Raw genomic sequence first — 14,923 nt, forward strand, 5'->3', positions numbered from 1 at the left:
CTTGTTTTTCAGGCTTCTGCTCATTCTAATAGAAGCAGTGCAAGAATCTCTTTCACCTCTGCTAGTGGCTACTGTCAATCTATTGGTCTTTGTCTCCCCCCAAGCTAGCAGTTTTCCGACCCACCTAACACTGCCTCGATAGCATCAGCAAATATTCTTGCACCCTTTCTATTTAAGTGTATCCCATCCCTGTAGAAGCAATCTCTCCTGTTAACAAGTACAGTCCAGGCTGAAAAAAATTCTACCCCTTGAGCCTTGCACAATCTTTCCAGGGCCGAATTGATCGACAAGGCTCTCATCATATACTCCCTCCTATCGTGTCTGGGCAGAATTGCAGACACTTTCAAATTCAACCCTAATTCTCGGCTTTTGTTACTTGTGTCAGCCTAATTCTCGGCTATAATTACTTGTGTCAGCCTTTGATCCTCCTTTGTGAATTGGGGTTACATTTGCACATCTCCAGTCCATGGGTACCTCCCCTGAGTCCAAAGAAGCTCTCATAATTATGGCTAGGGGTTTGCTTACTTCCTTTGCTGCCTCCTTTAATATAACTGGATAGATCCCATCCACCCCTGGTGCCTTTTTTATGTTTATCCTCAGCAATTTCTCCTCCACTTTCCTCTCAGTTATTAGAAAATAATCTAGCTCACTGCCAATGTTTACTTCACCTACGACATTCCCCTTCCTGAATAACTCCTCATGTGTGAATGTAGATGCAAAATACTCGTTTAGATTGTTAGCCACCTGAGCAGGATCCTCAACTGTTGAACCATCAACATCCAGTGGACCAATCTGATTCATCCCTTTCCTTCTTGAGTTTAAATAGGTAAAGAACTCTTTTCTGTTTTTCTTTGCATCCTTTGCCAAGGATTTCTCATAATCTGCCTTTGCCTGCCTAATCTCCTTTGTGACTTGGTTACAGACCAACTTATATCTATCATAGGCTTCCATGTCACCCATTAATTTGTATGTATCCCATGCATTTTTCTTCTCTGCCATATGTCTCATTAGTTCATCTGACAACCATTTAGGCCTGAACCTTGAACAATATTTCTTGGTTGGTATGTAAAGCCTGGTAGCTTCCAAGATTAGTTCCTTGAATGCTTCCCATTTTGAATTTGCTGTTGGTAACATCATCAGTTGGTCCCACTGTATAGAATTTAAATACTGTCTCAGACCATCATAGTCGCCTTTACGAAAGCAAAAACGCTTCCCTTTGCCTCTGATGGTAGTTACCTCCTTGAGTAAATCCCACTTCAGCACACTGTGATCACTGCCACCCAGTGGTTCCTTTATCTGCAGATTCCTAATGCATGAAGAATCACTACTGATAATCAGATCAAGAGTATTACTCCCTCTAGTTGCCTCCCTAACATGCTGGTGTAGAAAACAATCATCCAATAAATCCACAAAAGCCCTGCTAGTGTGTGAGTGACCAACCCACAAATTCCAGTCAATATCTGGGAAATTAAAATCCCCCATTATAAGACTCTCTGATTTACTGGCCCATTCTATTTCCCTGTACAGTATCTTATTATACTCATCAGAGTCATTGGGCCTATAGCACACTCCTACTCTCAATTTTGATTTACCTATGCTTATGTCACACCAAACTGACTCGACACTGCCCTGTCCATCAATGTCGACTGGCTTCACTTCTTTGGATTTTATGTGTTTTTTAACTAATAGCATAACCCCTCCTCCCCTCCTGTCCTGTCTATCCTTTCTATACACATTGTACTCCCCAAATTCCAGTTCTGCATTACTTATATCTGTGTGACACCACGTCTCTGATATCCCAACAATATCTGCCTTTGATGTTTTGAGCAATACCTCAAATTCATCAAATTTATTTACTAAACTCCTAGCATTGGTGTACACGCAAGTATACCTGCACTTGTTTCTATTCTTAGCTACCCTAACACAACCCATGTGTTTACTTGTATCACAATGACTTCCAGCAGTCTCTGAATTATCCTGCATCTTGTTTTTCAGGCTTCTGCTCATTTCAATAGAAGCAGTGCAAGAATCTCTTTCACCTCTGCCAGTGGCTACTGTTAATCCATTAGTCTTTGTCTCCCCCCAAGCTAGCAGTTTTCCGACCCACCTAACACTGCCTCGATAGCATCAGCAAATATTCTTGCACCCTTTCTATTTAAGTGTATCCCATCCCTGTAGAAGCAATCTCTCCTGTTAACAAGTACATTCCAGGCTGAAAAAAAATTCTACCCCTTGAGCCTTGCACAATCTTTCCAGGGCCGAATTGATCGACAAGGCTCTCATCATATACTCCCTCCTATCGTGTCTGGGCAGAATTGCAGACACTTTCAAATTTAACCCTACTTCACGGCTTTTTTTCAACAGTGACCTGTACTTGTTAAGTAATTCCGCTGGTCTCCTACTCTTAATGTCATTAGTGCCAACGTGTACAACTATATCACCTTTTGTGCCCTTAAAAGATGATATCTGCTCTACAACGTCATCAACCCTTGCCCCTGGCAGACATACCCTGGTCCTGTTCCACCTATCCTTTTTACAAAAAATGTTCCCCGTTTCCCTGACAATAGAGTCACCAACAACTACTAGTTCCTGTGGGACCAGCGCATTCTGCCTTGGGGGCTGCCTCTGTGTTGCAAGATGACCAAGTGCAAGCTCTGGCGTTGATGTGGGCAGCTGAGAGCTTGATGGGCCCCTCAATTTATTTCCTTCGAGGACATCCACCCTGTCCTTCAAGGTCTCATATAGGCCCATAACAACGCCGAGTTGTCGCCTAATTTCCTTGCACTCCTTGCATCGTGCACACACAAAGACATCCCCCATGGCAGTATCATGTCCCGTACCCGATTGCTCCGCAAACATCAAGCAAACAGTGCATCTTAAAAGGCTGTGATTCAGAGGGCAACTGCCCCCCTCAGTTCTCCCCTGAGTCACAGCACTCCCATTAGCTTGAGCCTTTTGCTTTGCTGCTCTGGTCAGAGTCATGATTTCGATTTAAATCTCAGTAAAATTACAATTTCAGAACAAAATTAAAACCTTAAACTTGTATCTTAACACAGTTATAGCGCTATATTTATTTTTCAGTATCGAGTGTTATCTACGAGTTCCCTTTATATAACTTCCGTATCAAGTATGTATTAATTATTTGTTACGTTTGTACTCTAAGTCATTATATATATATAGTTAAAAGAACAATTTAATTGACAATGAAGTTTAACAAGATTAATAGATCTACTGATTAATTGACAATATATATTATGCACTATACTATACAAAGCTAATGCTATCGAATTCCGGATATGCTGTATCGCGTTTCAGTAGCGAGTGTTATCTACGAAGTCCCTTTATATAACTTCCGTATCAAGTTATGTATTAATTATTTATTTTTACTAATTATTATGTTCCGTAACCTAAGTGGTTATATGTATAGTTAAACCAAAAGGACAATTTAATTGCCAATGAAGTTCTACAAGATTAATAGATTTACTGATTAATTTTCGCGTAACAATGGCGGCTGTTTATTAACGGTAAACACGTGTATTTGATACCCTTTCCGATACTAAGTAATACCTACAAATCTCTATCTAAGTTACTTTAACTTTAAGTACCGTAAATAGGAATATAAAGCTACTCTAGAAATAAGTTAATATGTCAATTTAAACTAATAAAGCAGAAAATAAATCAGAAAAAACTTCTCTGTTCCAGTAGCGGCAGAAAGGCACGTCCGCACAAGCACATTTTAGGAAGGTTGTAGATTTACTTGAGCGTGTACAGAGAAGGGCAACAAGATTAGTGAGGGAAATGAAGGGATCCTCTTATCAAGAGAGGCTTAAGTTCTGAAAATTGCAGTGGCTGGAGACTAGGCACTTGCACGGTGATCTGATTGAGGTGTATAAGGCCTTGAATGGGTTCAGCACGCTGAATTCTGATGGGATCCTTCCACTTGTTCAGATTACGAACCTAAGGGGGCATAAATTCAAATTAAGAAAAGACAGATGTAGATTGGATGTGCGGAAATTTGCCTTTAGCCAGCGGGTGGTTAATTGCTGGAACAAACTTCCATCTGTCGTTGTGGAAGTTGATAGGTTGAATAAATTTAAGGAGGAACTGGACAGGCATTTGGAGGGAATGGTGTGATTTTTTTTTTTTTTTTTTTGGCTGATGCTGCATAAGCTCATACATTTGCTTTCTTGCATCACATGCCACTACTACTACTACTACTACTACTCATGCTTTTTCAGATGAATGTCATCACACCAAAGTAGAAAACATAGGAATATATATTTTTTTAATTCACAATAGCAAAACTAAGGATTAATCCCATCAAGTTTTTTTTGTGTATTTCAGTTACATATTCTCATTCAGAGAGCAATAGATATTAAATAAGGTTACTAATTTAAGAAAGGGTGTATTTTTATGTAAAACAACCTGGGATATTGCAATTGTTAGTGAATCAACTGCACTTACTTGCTATGTTCACCTCTACCTCCAATTAATCTTTTAGATGGAAACTTCAATTTTGTTTTCGTTAATTCCCAATTTTTCTGAGCTTCTACATAAACATCACCTCCTTTACCTCCAATACCTCCATATTTAGGGAATCCATTTCCACCAGGTCCTCCACGAACATATATCCTTAAAGTATCTACAAAGTTTGTTCTCTAAAAAAAAAAAAAAAAAAAACATTTTATACATTTCATATATAGATTGGTTATAATTAAAACACATCACTAACTGCTTGTAAATGATAAACCATGGCTATGAAATTAAATCTAAGAGGAAAAAAAAAGTTAATTTTTTTTTACTCAAGTTATAATACAGTATGAAAATGCAACAGGCTATGAACATAAAACTTCATTGTGATTGCTATTTATAAGAAAATGTGCTGGAGGTTCTGTTTAAGGCCTGACATGGAAAATGGTGGTAACGTGCATGTGATGCTTTCTTCTAAGTCAGCCAGAAGCTGAATACAGTAAACCCCCGCTATTCGCGGGGGTTACGTTCCTGAGAAATGTCGCGAATACCGAAAACGCGAATACTGAGTTGTGGCTCCCATAGTAATAAAGGGTTTCCGTTCCAAAGTATGAAATTTATAAGAAAAACTAGTCTAAAATTTTGTCTATGTATGTATTATATGTACCTGCATAATATGACTATGTACATAGTGAAATGCAAGCATATGGCGTCAAATGAAAATAAGAAACAATTTAATATTAAATGTAATATTTATTAGAAATTTCAAACAAATCTTTCAAACCAGTGGCTTTGCTAGCAAAAACACTTATCCTGCCAGTGCTATCACCAGTTTTGCTAAAGTGTTGATAAAGGAGCTTTGCCTTTTCACGAATGATGAGTAAACTTAACGGAATTTTATTTTGAGTTCAGTCTTCTATCCATAGATTTAAAGCTTTTTCCATTTTTTCTAATTTAACATCATGAGTTACAGAGTAAATTTTTGAAGCAATTAGCGCATTTTCACGGACACTACGGCGGATTTTTTCTTCCGATTTTGTGATTGATCATACCATTGACTCATTGATTTTATAATGTTTTGCCACTGAGGAGACACTTTCACCATTAGAAATTTTGTCTAATAACTGAATTTTATTCGCTAATGTCATCACCTTCTTTGATATTTTCACATTTCCCTTGTTATTCGTAGCCATATTTTTGTACGGGTTAGAAAGAACTTGTCCACAATAAAGTCACTTTCTTCTGTTAACACACTCGAAAAAGTCTGTTTTACACTGCAAAATGGTAGATTTATCATTTTTGTAAGCATATCAATTTATAAATTGATAAATTTATAAGCATATAAATTAAAAGCAAATGACGAAACCTTCCATGACAAGCGCATAACACATACTGAACATGGATTAGCGAGAAACATCCACGCTCGTGATTTTGTCACCCCTCCCCCCCACCCACCCACTGAGCGCTGTTTTGACCGGTAAAGATAATTTTAGCCACGCCCACGTTTTTTTATGGCAGAAAATATTCACGACGCTTTAAAATTCACATTTTTTTAAGTTTCATTTTATATTAAATCGGCGATCGCGAATACACGAAACCGCGAATACAGATACCGCGAATAGTGGGGGTTTACTGTACTGCTCTTCTTTGAAATATACTCATAACCAGAAGTCACAAAGATTATAAAGTTTGGTAAGCAAGGAACGAACCACTGGCAACATGCTAAGAAATTATGTGGTCACAATCAAATGTTGTCTGAAGCAACAACGTTTATCAACCAAGCAATCTGTAGTAGAAATCCACCATTAATAAAAATAGTTGTGTCCAAACATCTCTTTAGATGTCTGGACACATTTCAAGACTACATACTAAACTCTACAGGTCTAAACTATAGAGATCTGGAAGCTTCACTTTAGGAACTATGTGAATCTATTAGAATGGGTGCAAAAATTAACAAAAAGATTGGTGAGGGGAGCAAAAGGTGCTCATGCCAGGAAAGACTTCAGTTTTACAAACTGCAGCATCTGAAGACTAGGCACCTACAAGAACGTTTTACTGAGGTGTTAAAGGCCTAAATGGATTAAGTAAGCTCAATACTGATGGAATCCTTTCTCTTCCTATACACAAATTGATTACATTCAAATTGAGGAAAGACAGTTGGTGGTCAGATATGCAAAAATTTGATTTCAGCTAACGGACAGGTGATTGTCAGAACAAATTCCCATCTGGTGTTGTACAGGTGGGTAGTTTAGTGAATAACTACATGAACTACTAGAAGAGATGGACAAGTAAAATGAGAAGTGTTTTCTTTTTTTTTTCGCTGATGCTGTATAAGTTTAGCTGTCTAATCACCAAACCAATATCTAATTCTAAAATATCCAAACCCCTATTCTCTCTCTCTCTCTGAATACCCTCACCCTCAGGTACAAACTATGATCAGCCCCAGAAGACCTTAAATCTGAGTTTTCACTAAAAAAAAATTCTTAGTCTGAGAGTACAGTACAGTACATATAAATATGATTAATTCTAAATCACAGTCTAGGTATGTGTGTGAGGCTGATTATGTTTCAAGGACTGTATTACAAGAATGCAAGTATCCATGACTACCTATTTACCAAGTTAAATTTTTTCAATTGTATCTAATTTATTAAATTATTAATTGATTTAAAAATTATTTAAACTGCTAAATTAATCTTTACCTGATGTTTATAAATAGTTATCATTTGACTAATTCAGGATCTATTAGGCATATAATTACTAAAAACTAAATATTAACAAGTAAATGTGTAATCAAATAAACAACTATGTAAATGAAGTCACCATAATTTACCAGTTCTGCTATTTTTACAGTCACTGAAGAAGTGGTACAGGAAGAACCACAAAATGTCTGAGAATAATCTGTAATTCTTTAAGAAATTAAAGACTTAAAGAAATTTAAAAAATTAAATTACTTCTCCCCGCAGATAGAAGTGTTCATTATTTCACCAATTTACAAGTAAACATTAGTTCATCAACTTTCTTAATACAACAATTGTTATCCATTTAGACAAAGCTCCATGAATAGCTGATATTCATTAAAATCAACTGTAAAACAAAGTATCTGGAGGTTGGATTATAAGTTTTTCAAGGTCTTTATACGTATATGGGTAATTTGAGGGGAGATAAGCAGTAGGTAAATATGTCAAAAACAACATGCACTGCTACTAAGGTGGTTTGTAGCAGTACACATGTGGAAATGATTGTAGAACACAAGAAATGTCACATATCCATCAGCGGAGCTTTCATGCCTAGTAATTTTTAATTGCGTGATTCATCAACTTTCTTATTACAACAATAACAGACTGCCATTTACTTATGGCATCTGTTATGTTGTCTTTTTTGAAAAAGGAGAAATCTGATGTCTACATTTTCTTATGCTTGTATCTCTAGCAATGGTGCATCATGACTGATATTATCTTCACTGTTCATACTCACTGAATGTGTTTACTTGGACTTCAGTACTACATTGTCATGTAAATGAACTTTTGAACTTCTGAAATGGAGGACTGTTAGGTGGGATTATGACAAAAGTATTATTGTCCTGGTCCATTTAATCTCTGCTGAAGCAATACTAAGGATGACACCATTCAGCAAGTATTTGAAGTATTGTTGAAGTATTTGGTGGAACTGATGAACCTGTTTTGAGTGTTATACTGATTTACTGATGTTTGTTGCATATGTATATTTTGGCATATTTTATATTATTTGTATAATTCATACAATTATTGGCACAATTTCCATCACTCACAAGTTTCAGAGAAGGCTGAGTTTCATAACCAAATCTGCCTTTGCAGATTGGGTATAGTGGGGATGCTGCAGTAACATCTGATTGGTTATGATAATTAAGGACTATAGCATCTTTTCAACATCTAGTCTGGGGTGCCCAGATTTGTGGAACTCAGGACAACTTAAGGGATTTAGAATTTATGAACATGCACAGTAGTTTAAATAAACAGCTTTGACTGTGGGTGGTAAATTTTGGGGTGTTCCATAAGTCTGGAACCACAGAACTGTTACAAGGACCATTCACATAAACACAACGCATAAAACGAAAAATACCAAAAGAATTTTGTAAAATTCTAAATGTACTCTATTAAAGTTAAAATACTATGAAATCTCAATATAACACACCTCTTTATACTGTTTTGGATATACCACAGGTATGATTGTATCCCCAAAATGAATTATGAAAAAAAAGTAGTTTGTTTAAACAATTAGCAAGTTCATATTGGAAACTGAAAAAAAGTGAATACCGTATGTACTCGTTATCTACCATACATCTTACTACCATACTTCCAAAGGAGGATCTAGCTAAAAATTGGCTGTGCATTCGCTTCGACATATTCAGTATTCAGCTGCAGAGTAATTTTTGTAAACAACAGAACTCGTCAGAGACTAATTACTGTAGACACCCAGTTTATCCACTCAGCTAGAGATGCAATAAAAAAGTATATCAGTGGAACACTAATTACAAACAGCTACCTCTGGAGGGGAATACAGCTAACTTTTATCAATTGCATTACATTAGTTACAAATTAACTTTTTATAAATAATAGCACATGATACATTCTTCAACTAGAAGTTACACTTAGGATAACAAAAACTGCTAAGGGCTAAACTAGACTAAAATATACATGAAGTAACAAGTGATTTTAGAGAAATTATGTGACTTAACTTCGGGCACTATGATATGTCAGACAGTTTGGTTTTTATTTAGTTTTCTCAAAACACAGTAAATTCAGGCATCAGAAATAAATACAAGCAAAATTAGTAAATCAGTAAAATTAGTAATTAGTAAATCAGTAGAACTGAAGTAATGGCCACCAAAAGAAAAAATTATACAGTTGAAGAAAAGTTAAAAAGATTATTGAGAGAGTCAAGAGTGGCAAAACAAAATGCAGCATATTTTGTGAGTGTGGAATTCAAGAAGGAATGATCCATGGTTGGATGAAAGAGGAAGAAAATAACATTCATTTGTAGATTCCCTAGATGATGAAGTACGCGTCAAAGAAAAGAAATCTAGACTTTATGAAAATAATGATATGGACAATGCTTATACAAGTCGTTTCTACAGAAGCATAGTGAAGGAGTACCAGTAAATGTGGCCCCGAGTGCCAAGCGATTTTCTCAATGATTTATAGAGTGCTCTTATTAAAGAAAAAGTTTTATTTGTTTTCTAGTGTCTTTTTATATTTCATTTACTTCCAGTTGTTCTGTGCTTAAAGTATTAAGAACACAGAAAGGAAAACAACCTTTCTTTATTTAGTATATATATTTTACTAATAACAAACAACTAACTTCTACAACCGCTTGGTCACTGGTGGCAATGCTCCTGCCTCCACGTGGCGGGGCCGGTAACCTGGGGGATAAGACAATCCCCAGGGCTAAAAGGAGTTTTCCACGCTTAGAGCCAAAGAGCTCTCAATTAAATGACACACACGACATTGACCATGACTCCTCTATCTCAAAGAGAATGAAGAAAGACACTGGCAGACAGGAATTACCAGCCTTCCTGATTATACATTCTCTGTCAACGCAACCTGTCGGCAAGCTCTCCCCTTTCACCATTCAGAGATGCCTCGGTATCACATGCTGCAGGTTCACCAAAAATGGTGAAACGTCTTCAATCCAGAGATTTGTTAATAGAGACCACCAATTCTAGACATTCTGAGTCTGACAACCTTGAGCGGAATCCCAGTTCAAATCACACCACACACACCACCCTCAATTCTTCAAAGGGAGTGATCATTGAATGGGATTTATTGAACGTCCCCGAAGATGAAATAGTTCAAGAACTTAAAGAACAAAACGTCACTCAAGCAAAAAGGATCATGATCTGAAAAGATGGCAATTTAGTCCCTACCCGGAGTATAATTTTAACATTCAGTTCTCCAAATCTACCAACTTCAGTCAAGGCAGGATATTTAAACTGTTGTGTTCGGCCCTATATCCCAAACCCTCTAAGATGCTTTAAATGCCAGAAATTTGGCCATTCTCAGATAGCATGCCATGGAGATACAACTTGTGCAAACTGTGGGTGTAAAACTCATACACAAACAGAATGTAAGGCACCAACTCCACAGTGTCCAAATTGCAAAGGCAACCATCCCGCTTATTCCAAAGACTGCGACCTCTGGAAGTTGGGGAAAAAAATACAAAAATATAAAATTGAAAATAAGGTTTCCTATCAAGGCAAGAAAACAAGTAAAATTAAGTATGCCAAAACACACCTATGCTACTGCTACTCGCAGTCACCAATCAGTAGCATGTCAGACTGAGGTGACCATTCCTCCAGACACATCGATCTCCAACTGGGCTCGGTTAGTCCTCTCTATTGAACATCCATCTCCACCAAACGTAGTAGACCAATGCAGTAATACACCACTAACAGTTCCATCCCAGAGACCTCCCCATTGTCAAGCAGTAGATAATTTACAGAAATCAGATCCTGTTGAGGCAAAGCAATCTCATATATCAAGCATGGACACTGATGACATAGCTAATCAAGATCTGCTTGAAATACATGCAAATGGAGATATGGAAGAAAGCAATGACTCAGAACGCCCTAATTTTTTAAGAAAAGAAAAATCAAAACTAGAAAGAGGTAAACAAGCCACCCACAAAAAACAGACAGACTCAATTTCCACCCACAGAACTAAATAATGGAACAGATCTTACAGTGGAATTGCAGAGGTTTTCACAGCAGTATTGATGATATTTATGAATTAATTCACCATTTCAAACCTGCTGCTATGTGCTTACAAGAAACAAATTTAACACCAAAAATCTCCGTTTCAGTCAAAAATTTCACCATCTTCAGAAAAGATCGATCTGAAACTAACAGCCCTCATGGAGGAGTAGCTGTACTTGTGGAATCAAGAGTCCCTTCCAGGCACATTCCTTTGAAAACACCATTAGAAGCTGTTGCTACACGTATAGTTATCGGTATCACATTGACAGTGGTCTCGATATATCTTCCGCCAAACCATCCATGCACATTTCAGGATCTAGAAAACCTTATTTCTCAATTACCATCTCTGATCTGTCTATTAGGCAATTTTAATGGACATCATTCATTGTGGAGTTCACTGGTCTCAGATAGACGTGGCAAACTTATTGAAATGCTACTTGATAGAGAGAATCTGACACTGTTGAACAACTGGCTTACCCACCTACATCCATTTTCCTACTGGGTCAAGCACTGCTATCGATCTCTCAATCTGCTCTCCAATCCTGTTCCCAACCATAGAGTGGACAGTACACGACAATCCTCTAAACAGCGATCACTTTCCGCTGATTTGTAGCATTCAAACCACCCATTTCAAACAAACACAAACAAAAACTCAATGGAAATTTTCCAAAGCAAACTGGACAAAATTTACCAATCATGTATCTTTTGATGAGGATATCATTACGTCTTTTCCTATTGACGCTGCTACCAAATATATTACAAAGCAGATACTAACAGCTGCAACAGCCGCCATCCCAAAGTCTCAAATAAGAAACCATCGGCATACCAATCACTGGTGGAATGGTGATTGCAATAAAGCGAAAAAGGAAAAAAATGCAGCATGGAATACCTTCCGCAAATATCCCACCACTGCCAACCTTATTAACTACAAGAAACTGATAGCCAAAGCTCGTTTCATCCGGCGAAAGGCCAAAAAAGATTCATGGGTAAAATTCACCTCCTCAATCAACAAGATACTGATACCTGAATAATCTGGGAAAAAATAAAGAAGCTAAGTGGAAAATATCATGTATCACCTTCTCCTATTATTAACTGGAATGGGAAGGAGATCTCCTCTCCTGGAGAGATTGCCAATGCCTTAGGAACTGTGTTCTGTGAATTATCTGCCTCAAGCTCATATCAACAGTCTTTCCAAAAAATGAAAGCCAGAAATGAGAAAAGGAAACTGAACTTCAAAGCTGCATGCCATTTACCCTATAACCAACCATTAAAAGTGCTCCTGAAACAATGCTCCTGGCCCTGACGGAATTTACTATATAATGCTTCAACATCTCAATCAGAAATCACTATCTTTATTGCTTAAACTTTACAATCGGATATTCTCAGAACATATATTCCAGACCTTCTGGCAACATTCTTATATAATAGCTATACCGAAACCTGGAAAAGATCACTCAATTCCACACAACTATAGACCAATTTCTCTTACCAGCTGCTTGAGTAAGACTTTGGAAAAAATGGTTCACCATCGTCTCACATGGCATCTTGAATCCCGAAACATAATCAGTAATAATCAGTTTGGTTTTCGAAAGAATAGATCATCCCTAGACCTCATGACCAAAGCCGAATCCAACATAAGAAATGCATTCATCAGAAATCAACATCTCGTCATGATATGCCTTGTATAGAGAAGGCTTTCAATACCACATGGCGATACGGCAACCTAAGAGATCTCCATTCTATTCATATGAGAGGGCACTTACCATATTTTATTCAAAGCTTTCTTCGACACAGGTCTTTCCAAGTTAAGTACCGGCAGGTTTTATCTCAAACATATATACAAGAAGAAGGAGTCCCACAGGGCTCTGTTCTTAGTGCCACTCCGTTCTCACTACGAATAAACAATATTACAAACTGCATTCCAAACACTGTTGACTCATATCTCTATGCGAATGACCTTACCATATCCTGCCATTCCCAGAATATGAACTATATCGAGAGGCATCTACAAATATCCATAAACAACATTGAATTATGGATGGCACAAAATGGATACGGACTGTCAAGCCACAAATCAACAGCTATACATTTCTGCACAAAGCACAGAATGCATCCTGAACCTAAGTTGCACTTGGCCAATCACCCTATACCAATCGTGAACAGTATTCGTCTCCTAGGGCTAATTTTTGATAAGAAATTAAATTTCCAAGAGCACATAAAATATCTAAGAACCTCTTGCACAAGGAAAATGAATATACTCCGGGTAATCTCCAGTACATCTTGGGGTGCAGATCGCTATACCCTGCTCCACTTGTATAAGTCCCTAATTAGATCTCGGCTAGACTACAGAGCACCTGTTTATGACTCAGCTAGGGAAAGCACCTTAGTGCATCTTGCGCCCATCCAACATTTGTCTCTTAGGATAGCACTAGATGCATACAGAACATCACCGGTTCAAAGTCTTTACGTTGAAGCTCACAAACCTCCACTTAGCATAAGAAGAAAAATGTTGCTGATGAATTACTCAGCTAAAATTAAAAGCCTGCCTACTCATCCTGTTTGGCCACTCCTGCATGATCCTCTGTGGAAAACCCACTATACAAATAAATAGTGGCCATAATGCACCTCCCACGGTTTTTGCAGTACTTTGATCCAAGCCCGAGGCGGGATTCGAACCCGCGACCTTAGGGTGACGAGGCAACCTATTTACTTTTTCAGTCGTTACTATCTACTAATCATTTTATTACATCATTGTAAAGGTTCTTCATAATCAAATGAATTGTAATAATTGAATAATTTAGCATAATCGAAAAAATTATTGGAAGAAATTACAGCCTAGATGTGTCAGTTTATCATGTCTAAATTTCACTTTCTGAAGATGTTTGCTTCTTCTGTACCTTTCAAAATTAGCATTTCTGCAAAACAGATTCAAACTCACAACTAATTGGCGACCAATATGAAGGGGAAGAAGTCCTGAAATCTTCACTGTCATAGTGGCTTGTTACGTTATGTTATTTTTGGTTTTTAGGAACATTAGCAACTAAGGCCATATTGCTCCGGGAATATGCGGTGGTCATTCCCTTGACCTTTCCGCATCCTCCGTATTTGGTGGTGACGGGCTCGAACGCCGGTCTAATCAAGAAGTGGGTGCTACGTACTGCTGCTCCTTCCCACCTGACTACGGAGACGCTCATAGTGGCTTACATTCCTGTGTAGATACACACACACACACATGAATCTAAGCCATTATTCTGCTCCAGAACGAACTCTGCTCTATTAGAATTTTAGAAAAAAAAATCTTCATTACAAATTTTTAATGGCGTAATTTCAATATCCAAATACCTGAAATAAACAATAAGTTCTGAAAGTAAAAACCATTGCTAGTCAACTTTCTAATGGAGGTCAAATCTTTATAAGAAAAGTAAACATAAATAACAGTAACACAATATAAGACCATGTATTGACAACATTCGATTGCAGCGCTTCTAATTTCTGCGAGATTTTGCTGGCATTTTCTAATATTCACCAATAACGAGAGAATGCCGTAAACGATATTGTATCATCTATTTTTGATCATATTAGTCTTATAATGATTAAGTAAATATCTTAATTATTGTAAATTCTAATTAAATTAAAATTTAACAAAAATGTAAAAAATGTAAGTAAACACTGTAACAGCAGTTTCACCTGTCTGTTTTTTTTGTTGTTGTTTTTTTTTCAGCT

General features: G+C 37.2%; 1 protein-coding gene across 1 annotated transcript in view; it reads right to left on the reverse strand.

The window, feature by feature from the left end:
* The window catches only part of LOC150079405 (GTP-binding protein 10), a 140,062-nt gene extending 125,409 nt beyond the window's left edge, over positions 1 to 14,653 (reverse strand). The window contains exons 1-2 of the mRNA XM_090383840.1: positions 14,543 to 14,653; positions 4,465 to 4,658 (exon numbers count right to left, since the gene is read on the reverse strand). Of these exons, the coding sequence (XP_090239966.1) occupies positions 4,465 to 4,658; positions 14,543 to 14,578 (230 nt within the window). The 5' untranslated portion in view covers positions 14,579 to 14,653. The remainder of the gene's footprint in view (positions 1 to 4,464; positions 4,659 to 14,542) is intronic.
* Between the last annotated feature and the right edge of the window lie 270 nt (positions 14,654 to 14,923).

Source organism: Mastigoproctus giganteus, chromosome 10, assembly GCF_048544385.1.
Source record: "Mastigoproctus giganteus isolate SK-2022 chromosome 10, ASM4854438v1, whole genome shotgun sequence".
NCBI lineage: Eukaryota > Metazoa > Arthropoda > Arachnida > Uropygi > Thelyphonidae > Mastigoproctus > Mastigoproctus giganteus.